The sequence below is a fragment of the Cervus elaphus genome, chromosome 30, assembly GCF_910594005.1.
Source record: "Cervus elaphus chromosome 30, mCerEla1.1, whole genome shotgun sequence".
NCBI lineage: Eukaryota > Metazoa > Chordata > Mammalia > Artiodactyla > Cervidae > Cervus > Cervus elaphus.
The window spans coordinates 76,867,376-76,886,149 of NC_057844.1; the positions used below are offsets into that span (position 1 = coordinate 76,867,376).

At 42.2% G+C, this 18,774-nt stretch overlaps 1 protein-coding gene across 4 annotated transcripts in view; it reads right to left on the minus strand.

The window, feature by feature from the left end:
- Positions 1–18,774, minus strand: part of NALCN (sodium leak channel, non-selective) — a 296,965-nt gene that overhangs the window by 15,843 nt on the left and 262,348 nt on the right. For all 4 annotated transcript variants that reach the window (XM_043892088.1, XM_043892089.1, XM_043892087.1 and 1 more), the window contains 10 exons: positions 13,760–13,880; positions 13,573–13,671; positions 9,409–9,502; positions 8,785–8,891; positions 8,506–8,580; positions 7,431–7,550; positions 4,878–4,946; positions 3,397–3,545; positions 2,451–2,544; positions 240–372 (listed from right to left, as the gene is read on the minus strand). In XM_043892088.1, the coding sequence (XP_043748023.1) occupies positions 240–372; positions 2,451–2,544; positions 3,397–3,545; positions 4,878–4,946; positions 7,431–7,550; positions 8,506–8,580; positions 8,785–8,891; positions 9,409–9,502; positions 13,573–13,671; positions 13,760–13,880 (1,061 nt within the window). The remainder of the gene's footprint in view (positions 1–239; positions 373–2,450; positions 2,545–3,396; positions 3,546–4,877; positions 4,947–7,430; positions 7,551–8,505; positions 8,581–8,784; positions 8,892–9,408; positions 9,503–13,572; positions 13,672–13,759; positions 13,881–18,774) is intronic.

Sequence of the window (18,774 nt, forward strand, 5' to 3'; positions counted from 1 at the left end):
AGAAGAGCTTTTGAAATTAATGGACATAATAAATAGACAACTCTTGAAATTGCAATCAACTGTCATTTATGTGCCTTTCAAAGGTCTTTTCAGTTTCTGGACTGAGAGGCAACAATTTATAATTAATGCCATAAAACACCCACCCCAAGCAACCCGGGATAATTACTTGGAAATTGTGCATAATTATCTAACAACCTGAGTTTAAAGAGATTGAAAAATATTCAACGAGCATCACTTACCTACAAGCAGATTTAGCATGATGTAGGCAATGATGACATAAAATGAACAGAAATACATAAGTGCCCCGGCATAATTTCCACAATCTGTTGCCCAGTATGTAAATGCATCGGGAGTACAAAAGGGGGGCTGGACCTGTGGGGCCACGGCAGGGAAGAGGCAGGGGCCAGGGAGAGAACAGAGGAGAATATAAATTCCCCTTATCTAACTGTAATTGTGAACGTATTCCTAACAATATAAAATATAATTAACTTCAAAGTGATCTCTCAGAGCCCCATACACTGGGTACACCATCTGCGGCCAAAATCAAAAAGAATATTTCATTTATGCCATGCTTTTGGCCTTGCAGAATCCCAAGTTCATTGCCATTTGAGAAGCACAACAAAAATGAAGCCGTTTCTCCCAAGAGACACTTTTTGCCACCTCCACTAACTCCAAAGAGTCAGTAGTCGCTGTGCTGCAAAATGCAGAAAGTCAGATAAAAAGGTATTTTAAAAAATTCTCTGACTTCAGTAATGGCTTAAGATTTAGGAAGATTCGTGCTACACAGCAAATTCACATTCAGATTATGTAAGGATAAGCCAGAATCCTAATTCTTGGAGCATCCCTATGAGACGTCATTAAATGGCACAAGATTTCAGGTTATCAAAAGCCTTCTTCTTTTTTTTTTTGATGTGGACCATTTTTAAAGTCTTTATTGAATCTGTTACAATATTACTTCTGTTTTATGTTTTTTTTTTTTTTTTTGGCCTTGGGGCCTGTGGAGTCTTAGCTCCCCGACCAGGGATCAAATCCGAACCTCCTACATTGGAAGGTAAAGTCTCAACCACTGGGCCACCAGGGAAATCCCTAAGCTTGCCCATTCTCCACTGGCCCAATAAAACTCACACACCTCTCAGAGACTTCCGAGTTTCTTTCTGTCAGGGAGACCTAGGTCTTTCTTCTACATTTCCACGGCCTTCTGCTTGCTTATTTTTTTATCTAGAATTTAATTGATTCTGCATTGTATTATTTTGGCTTTGGTAAATTCTGTCTCTGTTCACTCTTACATAAAGTTCCTGAACTCCTCCTCTGGGTTTGGTTTATCCCCAGGCCCCTCTCCTCCTCCCTGCCGCCAACAGTCTGGAGGCCTGCAGGCCACCTGTAGCTGCCAACTCCACATCAGTGACAGTAAATGTTAGTCGCTCAGTCGTGTCCGACTCTTTGTGACCCCACGGACTATAGCCCTCAGGGCTCGTCTGTCCAGGGGATTCTCCAGGCAAGAATACTACTAGACGGGGTTGCCATTTTCTCCTTCAGGCTATCTTCCCACCCCAGGGATTGAACTCGGTCCTCCCACATTGGAGGCAGATTCTTTACTTTACCATCTGAACCACCAGGGTGGTTCAGCCCCACTCCATGGGGCTATCTAAATTCAAAGTTATGTTCATTAACAGTCAATACAATTAAAATGCAATGGAGAATTCAATTCCTCAGTTGCACTAATCGCACCTCAGGGGCTCAATAACCACACAGGGGTGGTGGCCACTGAATTGCCAGGTTTGCAGAAATTTCTTTTGTCCGTTGGTCTGGAGGGTCAGAGGGGGATGAAATGAACCAATCAAGCTGATAACTCACTGTGGTTGTGTGAGCAACCACACAGCAACGAAGAAATACAGAATACCGGGAGAACACAGAACTGCAGGCTTAGTGTTGGGCAGGGCTCCTGAAGGAACTGAGCTTTAAACTGAGACCTGAGGATGGTGAAGGCTTAGTCCCTAGAAGCAAGGATACCTGAGGAAGAGTATTGCTCGGAACCCCTGATATAAGCTCCTCGAGAATGCCTTGGACTCGCTGAAGCCCTAGCACCTAGGACAGGGGCCAGCACAGAAACAGGGGCCTAGTGAGTATCTGTTGAATAAATTAAATCAAAGATCGGGACTCTCCTCTTTGAACTTGACTGCCAGAATGTCAAAGACAGGAGGGACCGAACAATGCTCAAATGATGCAAATTTGTTGAATGGAACTGCAATAGCTTGAGTTGGGTTCACTGGCTATCTTTCTTGTATGTGTATATACTGTAATTTAAGAGGACACAGCTTTATGGATTAAAGCACCAGGATATGCGTTTTGTATACAGTCTTGACACTACAAGAATGACGGTGCCATTACATCACCAAAGAGTTTCATCTGCTTCTAAGTCCAGGCATTGTTAGCGATGAAGAGACATTTACCATACAGTCGTGCATAATCTTATTCCAATCTTCTCCTGTGACAATTCGGAACAGTACAGTAATAGCTTTGCCAGCTGAAGAAAAGTTTGCATGCCTAATTTAAGGAAAAACAAACAAACAAACAATATGAGTGATACGGTTGGTCATGAAGTACGAAGGGTTGTCACCACCAAAACAGGTGGCTTTTGGAGCAAACTTGGTTGCTAAGCTACCATTTCCAAAGGCTACGGCCTCTTATTTGTTTGTTATTTATACTTGCCTCCAAGTAGAGCTGTCTCAATAGCTCAACCCTAGCACAGCGCCAACAATTTATTGCCATTCATCTTGCATGACTGGGAAAGCAAGCTTTGACAATTAAAACTGATTCCTTCTTTTACAAAGATTATGCTATAAAAGATGGAACCACCATGTATCAAATAAGTAGTCTCTGCAACACAATACATCTAATTTTTTTTCTGTAAGAACTTCAAAAAAAATACTCTGATACGGTTCCATGAAATTTAAGACAATCTTTGAAAAATGCTTTTCATGTATAATAATAATCTGTGGGTCCTAACTTACAATGTTTGTCTTAAAAAAAGGAAAAAAAAAAACCCAGAGCCATCTCAAAATTGTTTAATTAAAAAAAATAATATATCACTTCTGGCAGTATGTGGATAGAAAACCTGCTGGAATTCACCAGGCATTAGAAGTGGTTATTTCTGCATGGGGATGGAATTATGGGTTTTTTTTGTTTTCTTTTATTTCTGAATTTTCTAAAGTTTCTAAAGTAAGCGTGCATACTGTTTTCAATGAGAAAAACATCATTTAAAATTTGGTCATTTTACTTTGTTTTAATTTTCAAATAATTGCTTCCCCATCTTTGTTTAAAACATGCAGATAGTTACTCATGGCTTCATTACTAAAAAAGCTTACTATTTGAATACAAAGATAAATATACACCAACCTGTTAATATTTTCTCCATATTTCACAGTACCAAATAAGACAACTCCAGCGAAAGCATAACACAGCAGCAATAGGAACATGCCCACTATGATAAAGAAGCTTTTATACATGCTGACGACCACCGTTAGGAGAAGCATCTTTAGTGTTACCTGAATGGGGATGAAGGATTTGGGGGTGGGGTGGGGAAAGAGAGAAAAAGAAAGAGAGAGATACAGGGAATATTCAATTCACAAGCCATCTTGGGAAGGACATGCCATGGAAGCAGTTTGACACAAAAGTGATTTACAAGGGTATCATTTGAAAGTTGCTTGCTCAGTGGGAAAGAAACCGGGAAGATCCCCTGGAGAAGGAAATCCCGTGGAGAGGAGCCTGGTGGGCTACAGTCCGTGGGGTTGTAAAGAGTCAGACACGACTTAGCAACTGAACAACAACAACAGTATTTGGAAGCTGCTTGCTATTTGGTATTAAATTGGAACATTATTAAAACCATTTGACAAAGAGAAATTCTACTTGTATCTCAAACTTCAGCCTCTTTTGCCAAATTAATGAAAGTTCCACCCTAATATTTTTAGCCTCCCATTTTTCTCTTCTCTTGCTAACTGATTCTCTACGATACCTTCTATATATTTTCAGCTGAAAGCAAGTAGACCCAGGATTCTTACACAAATAGACATTCACAAAAACAAATCTGAACAGTGGTAAAATGCCAAATAATCATCAAATACAAAAGATATTGATTATGTGGAAATATGGACTATATATGAAATAAAGTGAGTAACAAAAAAGGAAACCGTGCCTTAAAAATGAAAAATACATGTGTAATGTGTTGAGCATTAACCAGGATATCAAGAAATCTGGAATCATAGGGTCATGAATGTTTGTTGAAGATTCTCCTTCTTTGCACTGAAAATGATTTGTGTGTGTGTTAAGTCACTTCAGTCGTGTCTGCCTCCTTGTGATGCTACGGACTGTAGCCCACTAGGCTCCTCTGTCCATGGGATTCTTCAGGCAAGAATACTGGAGTGGGCTGCCATACCCTCCTCCCCGGGATCTTCCCGACCGAGGGATTGAACCCACATCTCTCATGTCTCCTGCACTGGCAGGTGTGTTCTTTACCACCAGACCCACCTGGGAAGACCTCCAAAATGACTTACCTTCATGAAAAATAAAAATGATAAAAATAAAGCAGCATTGAGAAAGACCATTAGTTTTTGCTTTCATGCTTGATATGTTATCTTTAAATGATGACTGAGTTCACTTAGCAAATGAGAAGAATAAATAAAACAACACAAATGTCAGGAAACATATCACAAGATAACTAAGCAACCGATTCATTTCATTATTTGCTCATTTTGACTTATGGTGTCTGGGAATTGTTAGCTGAAGCCCTGGAGACCCAGAAGGGCAGCCACAGTCAGCAAGTCATTCTCCTTCCTTCGGTGTACATGTGACCTTTGACAGCATCTTCACAAGGTACTCACATGCTTCCCGCAGATGGAGAAAAACCGGAAGACAATCACGCACGCTCCCATCATGTAGGTGTATGCGTTCTGCAATTTAAAAGGAGAGCCCCTCGTAATTTGCACAAAAGATCTTGTTACAGTCCCATTTTTCATTTTCAGCCTTCTGTGAAGTCTACTGAATAATGAGCTTAATAAAATGTGAAAATTCCTCTTAAGAAATTTATCTTAAAAAGGTGCTGAAAAGGTCACCGCCAAAACTCATGAATAAGTATTAGCTATAAAATCAAACCTTAATCAGAACTTTCGTCTCCGTGTTGCTCAGCTGAACTCTGTATTTTAAAACTTATTTTACATATTGATAAAATAGTGACCAGCTCCTTGGAGGGGCAGGAAATCCCTGGAATAACAATGCAACAGGAAGAAGTCGAGGGAGACAGCAGATAAAGGGATCCCAGCTTCTTCTTCCAACCGGAGAGGGTGCTGGTGCAGAAAGAGACCGTGGGGTCAGCTCCAGCTTCCTTCTCTCCGAAGGTCTCCTCTGGAGACCAGCCGGCTGCATGCACGTTAGTCTAAGCTGATTTCAGAGAAGTCCCCTTCCTCTCAGAAACACACCCAGCTCTTCCTTCAAGTGTGTGATTGGCAGCAAGAGATGACTCTGTGTGCTCCATGACAAAGCGAGCTTCATCTGAGAACAAACAGCCCACCGGCTGCAACCGCAATGACAGTGGTGGCGTTAAGCTGATGTCAAAGCTTGATTATTCCCCGGGGAACCTTGCTTAGTCAAATGACGCCCATCACAGGTGGGTCACCGGCAAGGGAAGTTCCTTGGTGAGGGGCAAGGAAATGAAATTGAAGCTCCAATATTTTGGCCACTTGATGGGAACAGTCAACTCGTTGGAAAAGACCCTGATGCTGGGAAAGACTGAAGGCAGGAGAAGAGGGCGACAGAGGATGAGACGGTTGGATGGATCGCTGATTCAATGGACGTGAACTTCGAGAAACTCTGGGAGACGGTGAGGGACAGGGAAGCCTGGCGAGCCGCAGTCCATGGGGTCACAGAGTTGGACACGACTTGGCGACTGAACAACAACAGCAAGGAAATGAATGAGTCTGCGCAGGAGCATCTCTGGATGGGAACAAGGACTGCACCTTCCTTCACAACAGTCCACTGCACCACAGAGCAGAGAAGGAATGTTCTTTCAGGACCACAGGTTCTCAGAGAAGGGCAGGAGCAGTCAGGCAGAAGGCCGAGCCGGTCTTGCAAGTATGACATATTCTCTCTGGGGACACCCGGAATTAGGACGCTTACTCACCATCCTGCTTGGAACATGTAGCTTCTGGCTACAATTTGTCTGGAGAAAGAGACAAGCATGGACTTTGCTGCTCCTTCTTGCTGCGTGAGCCCAAAGCCTAGTGTAGATACCTTCTTTCTTTGCATTCTGGAAGTGATGACACCCCAGGCTCCCAGGATGACGGCCCAATCCTTCACCTGAACTACGAGGTCTGAGAGGTCTGACACATTTTTTTCATTTTGTTTTTTTTAAACTAACTTTATTTATTGGAGTATAATTGTTTGACACTGTTGCGTTAGCTTCTGCTATACAATAACCTTAATCAGCTATTCGGATACATATATCCCTTCCCTCCTGAGTACCCCTCCCCTCCCGCATCCCATCCCTCTAGGTCATCACAGAGCACCAGGCTGAGCGCCCCGTGTTGTGCAGTAGCTTCCCACTAGCTGTGTTACACGTGGGAGTGGATATATGTCAGTGCTCCTCTCTCAGTTCAGCCCCCCCTCCTTTTCCCAGCTTGTGTCCTTAAGTCCATTCTCTGCATCTCTATTCCTGCCCTGAAAGTAGGTTCATCAGTACCATCTTTCTAGATTTTATATATTTTTATATATATATATATATATATTTTTTTTAAACCAATGTTTGCTTTTCTCTTTCTGACTTACTTCACTCTATATGACAAGTCTGATGCCTTCTCACCCAACCAGATCTGGTACCACGTTCCCTGGCCCCTTGGACCCCTGTGAACTCTCCCATCATAGGGGCAGCTGCCCGGAATGTTCTGCCCTCACCCTACAGGCTGAACCCAGTCATCACTCCCTGGGGCATGCCTTCTAGAATCTCTCTGACGAAGCCAATGCACTGCCCTGTGTCATCACAGGGACACAGGTCTCCCCATCGCCCTCACTGTAACTGTGATTTTCATCGACCGGTAACATTTGATGAATACAGGTCTGAAGTTCCAGGCTATGCTGTTCTTGACAGTGGTACTGTCTCTGTCTTGCCCATGACATTCTTCTCAATTCCTGGCATAGTGACTTGCAGCTCTTTAATGCTCTGAACCATCTGTCATGTAAGGAAATGAGTCTGGGTGACTCAGAGCCCACCTGGGCCTGGCATAGCCCCTGATGCTGAAGGTAACACCTGTTTTGAGGACACTCGGTATCTTTCTGAGCACAGAAATCCCATCCTAAAGCAAGGTCTGGACAGAAATGGGGCTGGAAACAGGATTACCTGAACTGAGATTACTGACTAAAATGAACTTCAGTGATGTGCTTACCAGGAGGGCAAAGTGAAGGACCACCCAGACAACACCCAGTGACGTCACCAGCAGATCGTACCGATTTCTTCTGCTCTGCCAGAAGCCAGCAGGTGACATTGCTATGATCTTCATCGTGACCTGGGGAAAAGGAATGAAGATGGTGAGCTGACGCTGTGTTCAGCAGCACTTATTTAAATGTACTAACTTGAAGCACATTACATTTTAAAGGATGTAAAAACCAAAGAGAAGTCTTTATTACTGATGCATCTATGTATATACGTGTGTGTGTGTGTGTTTATACATATATAAACAGGTTCCCCTGGTGGCTCAGTGGTAAAGTATCCACCTGCCAAGCTTTCATCCCTGGGTTGGGAAGATCCCCTGGAGAAGGAAGAGGCAACCCACTCCTGTATTCTTGCCTGGGGAATTCCATGGACAGAGGAGCCTGGCAGGCTACAGTGGATGGGGTTGCAAGAGTTGGACACGACTTAGTGACTAAATAACAACAACAAATATATATGTAAATACACACATATATATGCAAATCTATATTATCCACACTCTTTTCTCCTTTTATGACTAGTTCTGATAGCAGGACATTTTTCTTCCTCAGGTAAAAGGCCATAGATTTTGGGAAACATCAATCGGTACAGGGTGAAAAAAAAATCTGCTCATTTTTCAAAGAGGACTGCACTGGAAACTGACGTGATCTGGGCCATGTATTCAAATAATCTTGCCTGGGCCAACTCTGTTTGCCACCACATTGCAATTTGAGTCCCTGAATGATGGTGGTTTGTGCCGTTCACTGTAAGTATTGGAACGCACCTAACTAGACAGGCTGACATTCAGATACAACAAACAACAGCAGTCAGCAATTCTTGTCGTTAGAAAAAATGGAAATGTAAAGTGAAGTGTTTGTTCAAGCAAAGCTCAAACAGCCTAAAAAGGAAACCGTCTGAGAGCATGCCATTCCCTTCCCCCAAAAGGACTTCAAAAGCCAGGGAACACAGAGCAGAAAGGAAGGGCCCCTGAAGGATGAGATTGCTGAGAAGGTGCGCTGTGGGCCCCGGCTCCTGCTGACCCAGGACTGTACCTCCAGAACGAAGATGAATGTGAAGACGACCGACATGGTGGCCAGAGGGACAGTCACGGGGTCCTCGACGTCCCACTGGAACAGAAACAGCATGCAGGTCTGCGTCCGCGTCCATCAGCTCGGGAACACTCGCCACCCCCCCTCCCGTCTGAACACCACTGCGAACTTTAATTTTTATAAACGCAGACTGCAACTGGGCATGGCTGCCTGAAGTGTTCTTGGACCCACCAATGAATAAACAGTTTCACTCCCAGGGTCTTTAAGGGTGCAATAAAGTACCTTGACGGACAGCAACACCGACTGAGCCAGGACCAGTAATGCGATTGTCCTCTTAAAAAATGGATGCTGGGTTATGTCGTACATCTTAGCTCTAAAACCATCATTATCTGAAACAGAAAGGTTTAGGCAAGGACCTTTTAGACATAGGTCACATTTACATTCTTGCCTTTCATTTTTCTTTAATGCTCATCTTAAAACCCATTACATTTTTTTTTTTTTCCTCCTACAGGTCAATCTCTTGTAAAGTGTTTTGCAGGAACGGCTGGGTCTGAATATTTAAAACGATGGTGCATGAAGCCATCTGTATTGGAAGGAGAAGCGCATCATTCAATTTCTGTCAGTTTAATACATTTCACTCACGTGTTTAAAAGGCAAGCACAAATATATTTTATTTAAAAATTCATTTTTTCATTAAGGCTTATCCTAAGAGCACTGAAGCATGGCCTTTGGGTGGTTGATTTTAATAGCCTACGGAGAGATCTGTAGTTTGGAGCCTGTTTCTATGTTAACTTATGCAGAACCGCCTAGTGGCCTGGCGATTATTATTTTAATTGAAATCTTAGACTCCTGGGGAATCGTGAGCACTAGTGCCCAACATGAATAAAATCAGAGCATCTTTGATACCCGGGCGAGGTGGCAGATGAAGAGGCTGTGCGATCTTCAGTCGACTCTTCAAATCTTCCCATCTTCTCTGATCTACAGTCAGCAGAGCCGTCCCCTTAATAAACAAAGGAAAGCAGAGAGAGACCCTTTGTCATGCGCTCCACGCCAAGGACACTGCAAATGGGCTGCTGCTACTAACAGGACGGATGTGGGTTTAAGACAAAGACATTCTCCCAGTACCGCGGTGGCTGGATAAACATGGTCAGAATTCTCACACGTGTTCTTGAGAGGAATTCCAGAAAGGCACGGCTGTGGGATGAGAGAACATTCAGCAGCCTTCAGCTGGCATCTTTGAACATGTATGAGACTCAGGTTTGGGAAAAATCTAAAGAAGGTTTTCGACATGATTATATTTCCAAAAAGGGATACTTACTCTAACAGTGGTTAGCTCCCTTCCCTTCCGTCGGAGAAAATGCTGCAGCGACATGACAGCTTGTCTAAGCTTCTGCTTCTGGTTAAGGTTATCGTGTCTTTTGAGAAATCATTCTGATACATGCAATCGTGAGACTTTATTTTTCAGTGGTTTGAGGTCAGAGAATTTGCATCTTTAAGAAATCAGCACTGCGACAACCGACTAATGAGATCGGGTATTGTTATGTAATAGAGCACTTTATAACAATGCACATGAATTTATTATGTCACATTTCATTGCATTATATTATAAAGACAGAAGTATAATTGAAGAACCTCTGGAGGAGGGCATGGCAACCCACTCCAGTATTCTTGCCTAGAGAATCCCACGGAGAAAGGAGCCTGGCTGGCTGCAGTCTATAGAGTTGCAAAGAATTGGACATGACTGAAGCGACTGAGCATTCATGCATAATTTAAGAAACTGGGAAAAACACCTCCCCACTCCCAGTGTGACTTACCTGACACGGAGCTAACTGTGCCTGAGGGGTACCCTCCTCACTGCATTTGCAGACTTTTGCCACTTATGTATGCATAAATATATAAAAACGTGTTTGTTTTGAATTTTAAAAATTATGTAAATGGTATTCTACGTGTGGTAACTTATGCAGTTTTGTTTTTATCTTCATTGAACATTATGTTTTCCATACAACTAGATACTAGATCTGATTAGTGTCTGTCAACCACTCACACAGTATCCCACTGTATAAACCTGTCAGAAGTTATCATTTTAGGTTTACAGACTATAAAGAATGCTGCCATGAACACATGTGTACTGTCTCATGGTAAACGTCTTGTTCTGTGCTAAATCTCTAAGAGAGGAACTGCTGGGGTCTAGAAGTTTATGTATTTCCACATTTACCAAGGATTTCCAAAAGAGCAATAATCAACAACATTGGTTTCAACCCACAGGTGTTTCCATTTCCTTACATTCTGGCCCATACTTGACTTTATCAGATATTTTAATTTGGAAATTTGATGAGTGTGAAATGTATCTGATATAGCTTTAATATTAATGAAATGAAACATTTTAATATGTATAAATGGTGATTTCCATGTGTTCCTTTGAGAATTGCCTGTTCATATTCTTTGCTCATTTTTGTATTTGGATATTTACCTCTGATGCTTTGTAGAAATTCTTAGTATATCTTGGATATTAATCTTTTGTCAGGTATGTGAATTATAAATATTTTCTCAGCTTTATTTTTTAAAATTTTGCTTAATAGGTCTTTTATCATTCAGAAACTTTTCCTTTTAATATAATCTGACTTGTAAATTATTTTTCTATATGGATTTCACTTCGTGGTTAATGTCAAGAACTCTATAACTATGCCAGGGTCAAAAGCAGATTCTCCATGGTTTAAAAATGTTTAAATTTTGCTTCTCATAGTTGGGTCTTTCATTGATCTGGAATTTATTCTTGAGTATGCTGTAAGGTAAAAATCTCAGTTTCTGAGATCTAGACAATCACCCCAGCATCACTATGGGTAGTCTTATCTTCACTGCCGACTTGTGCTACTTCTGTTTCATACACACATGGGTCTCTGCTAGGGCTCTGTGTTCAATTCTGTAAGCCCAACTTTCTATCCCTGTAACAGCGACAACACTATTTTACTTACCATAGCTTGCTTTTCCACATTTTTGTTCATGCTTACCTCTGCACAAGGCTGATCAATCTAATTATTGTAACAAACCAGCTTTTACCATTCTTAGGCTATTCTATAAGTTACTTTGGTTTCAATACCATTAATTTCTGTTCTTATTTCTGTTATTTTCTTCCTCTCATTTTCTTCTATCTCACTTTGTTACTCTGGTTATAATTTATTGATCTGTATATTTGGCACATTAATATTTGATATTTCTCTAACATGTACACATAAGCTATACATTTCCATCTAATTATTGATTTACATATACCTTGTGAGTTTTTATGTTATTTTTACAAACAATTTATCTAAATGCTTTGAGATTTTCTATCACAAAAAACTATTTCCCAAAAGGTTCACATAATTGAGAAATTTACATCTCTAATGAATTGATCATGTTTTTAATGTCTGTTATACAGTTTCTTCCATTTTCCCTTTTTCCTAAAGAGCCCGTCTGAGCTGACATCCACTCTCTGTTCTCTCAGGTCAAGAGGTTTCTTTCTTTCTTCCTTCTGAACATCAATACAACCAAGACCTCTGGTTATTCTGCTTACTTCAGCATTCCTCTAAGTTCAAGGGTTGCAATTAATTATGCACCTGCCTTCACTTACTGGACATTTTATGTTGCTTCATTTAAGTCGCTGAATTGGACCAAATTTGACTGCAATCAGATCTGCTCAGAGGGCCTGGGAAGGTGTCCTGGGCAAGCAGTCCCTAATCTCTGTCAACTGACTCATTAACTTCAGCCTGGGTTTTGGAATTCTCAGGGTCTGCTCCCTGGCATGGCTCAAAGGCATCTAAAAAGATCCATCATCCTCTTTGCATGTGATATTAAATGGAACACACGGTAGGGCTGAAAGAAACTCATTTATGAATGTGGGAACGTAAAACAGGGGGCTGGGCCAGATGATCTCTATTTTCTCTCTTTCTCTAAATTCCATGTTTCCATGAGCTGGAGTATCATTGGAGGCCAGAGAGGAGATTTTCAAGTGGTACCCTTTGAAAGGCGGAATGAAATGACATCCTCATTAGGCACACATCCAAGGTGGCAATTGGCTGAGTCGCTGATACCACACACGTGGAGAGTCTGGGAGGACGTGAATGAGACAGTCCCACGTGCAGCAATGCAAACCAAAGTGCCCTGATGTGAAGGCGTGCAAACTGGTCCTGGCTCTGAGTGATGAGGAACGGCCTGGTGTGAGGCAGGTGAGTCTAGCTTTAATTCAATGCACAGCAACGGGACATTTTCACACCCTTGAACCACAGGTAATGGGCTGACATGTAATGGGCCCCACTGCTGAATCCTGGCCCCATCGTCTACTCCTTCCAAACCCCTGCACGATGATTTCACCCCTGTAGTCTGCATTTTAGTTATGAGACATGCCCATGGAAAACCTCAGTGCATGAAAGGAAGATCCACCCTAATCGAACAGAGGGCGTCGCAGCGACGTCCAGAAGAATGACACGCAATGTTTCTCCCAAACTCTTTTTGCCAGGAAACTACACTTGCTGTCTTCCCTTTGTGAGCTCTTGTACTCCTCATTAGAGCTGCTAGGAACTCAGCAGGCATCCCAAACTCATAAAGGATGCAAAGTTTTATGTGAAATCAGACAAATCTTCCTTTTATCCTAGGAATTAGGATTTCGAAACTTCTACTGCAAGTCCCCACCCACACCCATCAAAACTCTGAGTTCACCTACTGAGTCACCAAGAAGCATCCAATTTACATTTTGTGAAAGTAATATTACCTGCAATCAGTGCCTCGTTTCAGCTATTGTATTTTAATAACTTTTCTCACAGCCTTTCAATTTGGACAATAGGAGATGAGCTTTCTCAGTCCTAGGCAAATTAATGACACCCTAACCAAAAGAGAAGATTTAGCAAGAGAATCTTGCTCTTAAATAACTGCCTGAAAAGCAGCAATGAGGTAGCTTGTAAAATAGTTATGGAGATTATTTACACCAGTCACATCACAGTTTAATGCGACTTCATGCAGGGTATGAAAAACAGGACTCAAAGTGAGCTGCTAGGAAAAAGTAAACCCTACGGAATTCAAACCAAGAATTCTTACCTTGTTTTCATTGAAATTAGCAATAACCACTCCGACAAAAAGGGTCAGTCCAATCATGCAACCCAGGAATACAAAAACATGAATATAGATTCCATGCATCTGTATAAATGACAAAAAAATACGGTTATCCATCAAAGCCAATGAAAGCAGCTGTGGTCGAGTTCAAAGGATTCCAGTGCGTGCTTACCGGCCCCACACGATGAATAATAACGTCCCTCACTTCCACCCAGCCTTTCAAGGACAGAACTTCAAACAATGCCAGCATCGCATTGCCCACGTTGTCAAAGTTAAAGTTCCGAGGATTTGCCCTGTGGGTCAGAAAGAGGAATGTTCCTGTGATATTCTGCTGAGAAGCACCCTGAGGCAGTATCTATAACTCTCTCCACTATTGGGTGCAAAGTGTACCTGGCACTTGGAAGGGAGGCTAGGTGATGTTCATTTACTAACTCATAACTGCATCAGCATGTTAGAATTTATTATGTACTTAATTATTAGGTAATGGGGAGGTGTTCTCAACCCAAAAGGACAAAACACTATGTGACTACTAGCTACAGAGGGTCTGCAGGGTTTCGGGCTGGTCCTGGTTATACCGGGGACTTGCAGGTTAGAACTTGTGCAGGAAAGCCTTACAAAGGGGCGCTGGAGTCTGGATGTGAATTTTGGAATAGTTTTACATTAGAAAACCTTTCTAAAGGCATAGATTACAAATGCTGCTGTTAGTACAGAAAGTGTAAAACGAGTTGAATTTGGCCACTTGATTTTATTCTGTGTCATCACGGGAGCAGCAAGCTGTGACCTAGTGATGCTTCAGGGGTCCTGGGGGTGATATGGAGCCTGTGGACTTTATCTCTCATTAACTGCGAGGGACTCGATGGACACTACTTACAGACCCCAGTGTTGTTTACACCCGCAGTTAACGTCTGATTTCTAAAACTATTTGGCCCCTCTATTCTGGGTGTGTGTGTGTGGGGAGGGTAGTGGTTCTGGTCAGTGTCTCATTTTCTGTTTTTCTGACACGTTTACACTTTTCTCACTAATATCTCTACTACACTGCAGCTCCCTCCCCCTATTCATTACAGGTCTTAGCCAACAGTTTTATTAACAGAAGAAAATTGTAGTGTTTTTTCCCCTTTTCTGAGGTTACTTTAAATCATTAAAATATTTAGACAACTACACGCTGGAAAATCCTGACTACCATCACATTTCCTGGATTTGATGAATTGAGCTCAGGATGACTGAATTGAGTAGACCTACTGAAGCCTAGCTAGACTATATTTTGATAATTTTTCTTTTTTGCTAGCACATTTATCAAAAGTTAACCTTCATAGGAGGCCAACACTCTTGGGGGAAACTGGTTTAGTATTTTTCTACCAGAGACAATCATGAGATATACTTTTATAAGTTTATTTTTTTTAATGCTAAATATGTGGGAATCTAAAAAGAAAACACAAAACTGAGACTGACATGTTTTTAAAGGTTTCGAGCTGATTGGTATATCAGCTTTTTTTCTATGTAGTAAAAAGAAAAACACCCCACTCAGAAATACACATTTTGGGATTCTGAAAATACAGGCATACTCTCTTGGATTTTTCCAACACTCTTTCCTTTTGGGGGTTTCAATTAAATTTAATATATTTTATAGCAGACAGGAGCTGTAAGGATTCTACAGATGCCAGAGTTTTCTTGAATAAGGATTTGAAAAAACAACAACAACAACAAAGTGAGTCAGCTCTCAGATCTGATGTCAAACTTTCTTACCCGTCCATTTTCTTTATGTAAGAAGTGCTTTCTAAGCTGAATTTGCAGCAACTGAAGCTACTTTTATATTTTAAACCTTTTAGAAGTTAGAATATGTTAAAATACACTTTTAGGCTAAAACAAGAAAAATAAAGTGGAAGATCATAGATTTAAATCACTGGAAGACTAAATAACATTTTAAAAGTCTCAGTTTCAATCATATAAGCTATCTGTTTATGCTGTGTTCCTGATACTAAAATTGGAAAGTTTGAGACCTCAGCAACAGAGGGCTTCAACAAATCCCAAGCACAATCCATTATTGTCAGTTTTCCTGTGGTCCTTTTATTTTCTTTCCTGGTTAATTTCTGAAAGATTATAATCCCCTGATGCTGGGAAAGATTGAGGGCAAGAGGAGAAGAGGTCAATAGAGGATGAGATGGTTGGATGGCATCATGGACTTAACAGACATGAGTTTGAGCAAACTCCAGGAGATAGTGAAGGACAGGGAAGCCTGGCGTGCTACAGTCCCCGGGGTTACAAGGAATCAGACACAATTTAGCGACTGAACAACAGCAAATCTTTGTCCATCCAATTCAGGAAATGAAGAACAGTTCTGACTCACAGTCTGGTCAGTTTTGTACCCCCTGGAGACAAATGCTCCAAGGATCTCAGGTCATGATAAGGAGAGTTGTTCTCTCCTGGGAAGATGGAGATGCCTTGGAGGAGAAGAATTTAGCCTCTGCCCTGGGATGTGAAGATGCAGCGAATGGTACCATTCAGAATGGTACCTGGTGTCTGACACATTTCTACCTTTTACTCTAAAGACATCCGAAACTTGCACTTCGTAGAATGCAGGCTTCTATTTTTGCCTTGCTCTTTGGTGATAGCCCTTTGAATTCACTCAGCCAGCAGCCATCTAACCTCTGCCTCCTCCCTCCCTCCCACCTGCCCGTGGCTCCTCCCCTTCCACGGGCCTAATTCCTTTCCACCCTTCAGGAGTGAACTGACTGTCTTCTCTTTTCGGTCCTTCTCCTTGGTCCAGTCACAGTCCGGTTAGGTGCTCCTCCTGCCAGCGCCACCGCACCATTCGCCTCTCCTTACCCTAGGATCAAACACTGATACACCAGCCTTTTATCATCTCTAGCCTGATAATCAGCTAAAGAAACTGAAAACTTAAGCCTCAGGACCTCCCTGGCGGTGCCGTGGTTAAGAATCCGCCTGCCAGTGCGGGGGACACGGTTCGATCTCTGATCCGGGAAGACCCCACACGCCGCGGTGTAGCTGAGACCCTGCGCCACAGCTCCGGAAACCGCGTGCCTCGAGCCCCTGCTCCGCAGCGAGAGAAGTCCAGGCAGCGCAACTCGAGACAGCGCCCGCCGCAAGGAAAACCCAGCTCAGCCAAAAAGAACCAAATAAGCAATGAAAAAAACAAACAAAAACTTAAGCCTCGAGGCCCCTCCTTGGCCCAGGCCCTTTCTAAGATTCACGAAAGGCCGGGGCAGTGAGTTTGCATACTCAAACCTTTCTGTTAAATTTAACAAAGCCGTTTTACACTCTTTTTCTTAGAGAGCATACCCAAATTGTGGGAGGCTTAGACTCCACAGACATCTGATCTCTTTCTCCTAGAATATATCGCTGTGTGATCTGAAATTGCCTAGAGGTAAACTTCTGGTGAACTTCAGGTGAATTTATGGGCTTCTTTATGTAGCATTAAAACCTCAGCATATTGTATTAAACTATTTTATTTCCTGTTCTCCACTAGACTTCAAGGTTTTAAGGGTCAGAGATCATAGCTTGTTCCCAGTGATAGCATAATACCTGGAGAAGAGTAAACAGTAAATACATTTGTTGCAAAACTGAGCAATTTGTTGACTTCTCTTTCATGGATTTTATTTTCCTAAATCCCAGATCTCTGCTTAAAACAAAATATACAATATTTATAATATATATGTTTAATCCTTTTTACCAAGGTAATTTTTATCTCATCAAGTCTAAGTGATTCAGAAGAAGATGAATGTATTCATCTGAAGAGAGAATGCAGAAACCAGACTGACTCCTGAATTAGCTACTGCATATTTATATCCTAATTATAATTATCAAAACATTCCTCTAGGCCAATTCTGAGATATAAGTTATTTTCTTAATCATAAATTAGCCAGTATAAAATTACAAAAATTTCAGCTGCTAGCTCTTGACGAGATTATTAATATGTGAAAACTTTAACGGTTACAAGTTGACATTTATTTGATGAAAGATTTATATTTCGCTAAACCTCACCCAAGTTATTATATTCTGAACAAATGGGAAATAACTATTGTGATAATGTTCAAGAGATGTCTCTCTGTTTATGCTTTTAAAATGCCATTGAACTTGAAGTCCTTAATAGTAACTTGCATAAAACATTACATTTCATTTCGCTGATTTTAAAATCATAGAGAGCTGGTTTTATGGAGCAGGGTGAACACCACAGGGTATGAACAGAAATGGCTTACTCTCCTCCCAACACCACCTTCCAGTGTATTCTATTCCTTTCCTGACATCTTACATGCATGCTTGTTAAGTCACTTCAGTCATGTCTGACTCTGCGACCCCATGGACTGTAGCCCATCAGGCTCCTCTGTCCATGGGACTTTCCAGGGAAGAATACTCGAGTGGGTTGCCATTTCCTACTCCAGGAGGTCTTCCTGACCCAGGGATCAAATCCTCGACTCCTGCATTGGCAGGCAGGTTCTTTACCACTTGGGGAGATTCTAAAGATTTTTGGCCACTTTTCATTATATGATGAGCCTCAGTCTAAAATTCCTACTCCATTCAAACCTGGACCAGGATCCTAATCTCAGCAGCTCAAGCCTGACACGTAGTCTGAGGAAAGAAAAAGAAGGTCGGCCACTCTGGTCCACTCCTCCCATATGGTGACCACCTGGTTCTCACAAGACGGGTGGGATTAGCTGGACTTGGAGACATGGGGTCCCGTCTTGTGTATCTGACTCTGCTGGCCTCTGTACCTGGGCCCTTTCTTCTCAGCAGTCACTGTCCTTTCATGGAGCTCATTTTTGTGTTCCCAAGAAATATTCCACGTTTTAATCGTAAACCTGTCCTACGTACAGATGCTGGACGCATTTTGCTCTGGACGACCGGATAAAACATCTGAGTCACCCTTCCTGGCCGCCTGTCTCCCTCATCACCATCCCCAAACTCAGGAAGATTCCTTCTCAAGGCTTTTTTTTTTCCCCCAAATACAAACCAACCACCCCAGAGTCCACACCCCAACCACCTCCTGTATCCAGCTTTTGTACTCGGGGCCACCATCTGCCTGCCCTCATCACCCCACTGCTAGGGACCAGACCACTCTGGACGCATCTATGCCCCAGGCCCAGGTGTTACTAGTAGTAAAGAACCCGCCTGCCAATGCAGGAGACTCAGGAGACGGGTTCGACCTCTGGGTTGGGAGGAGGAAATGGCAAC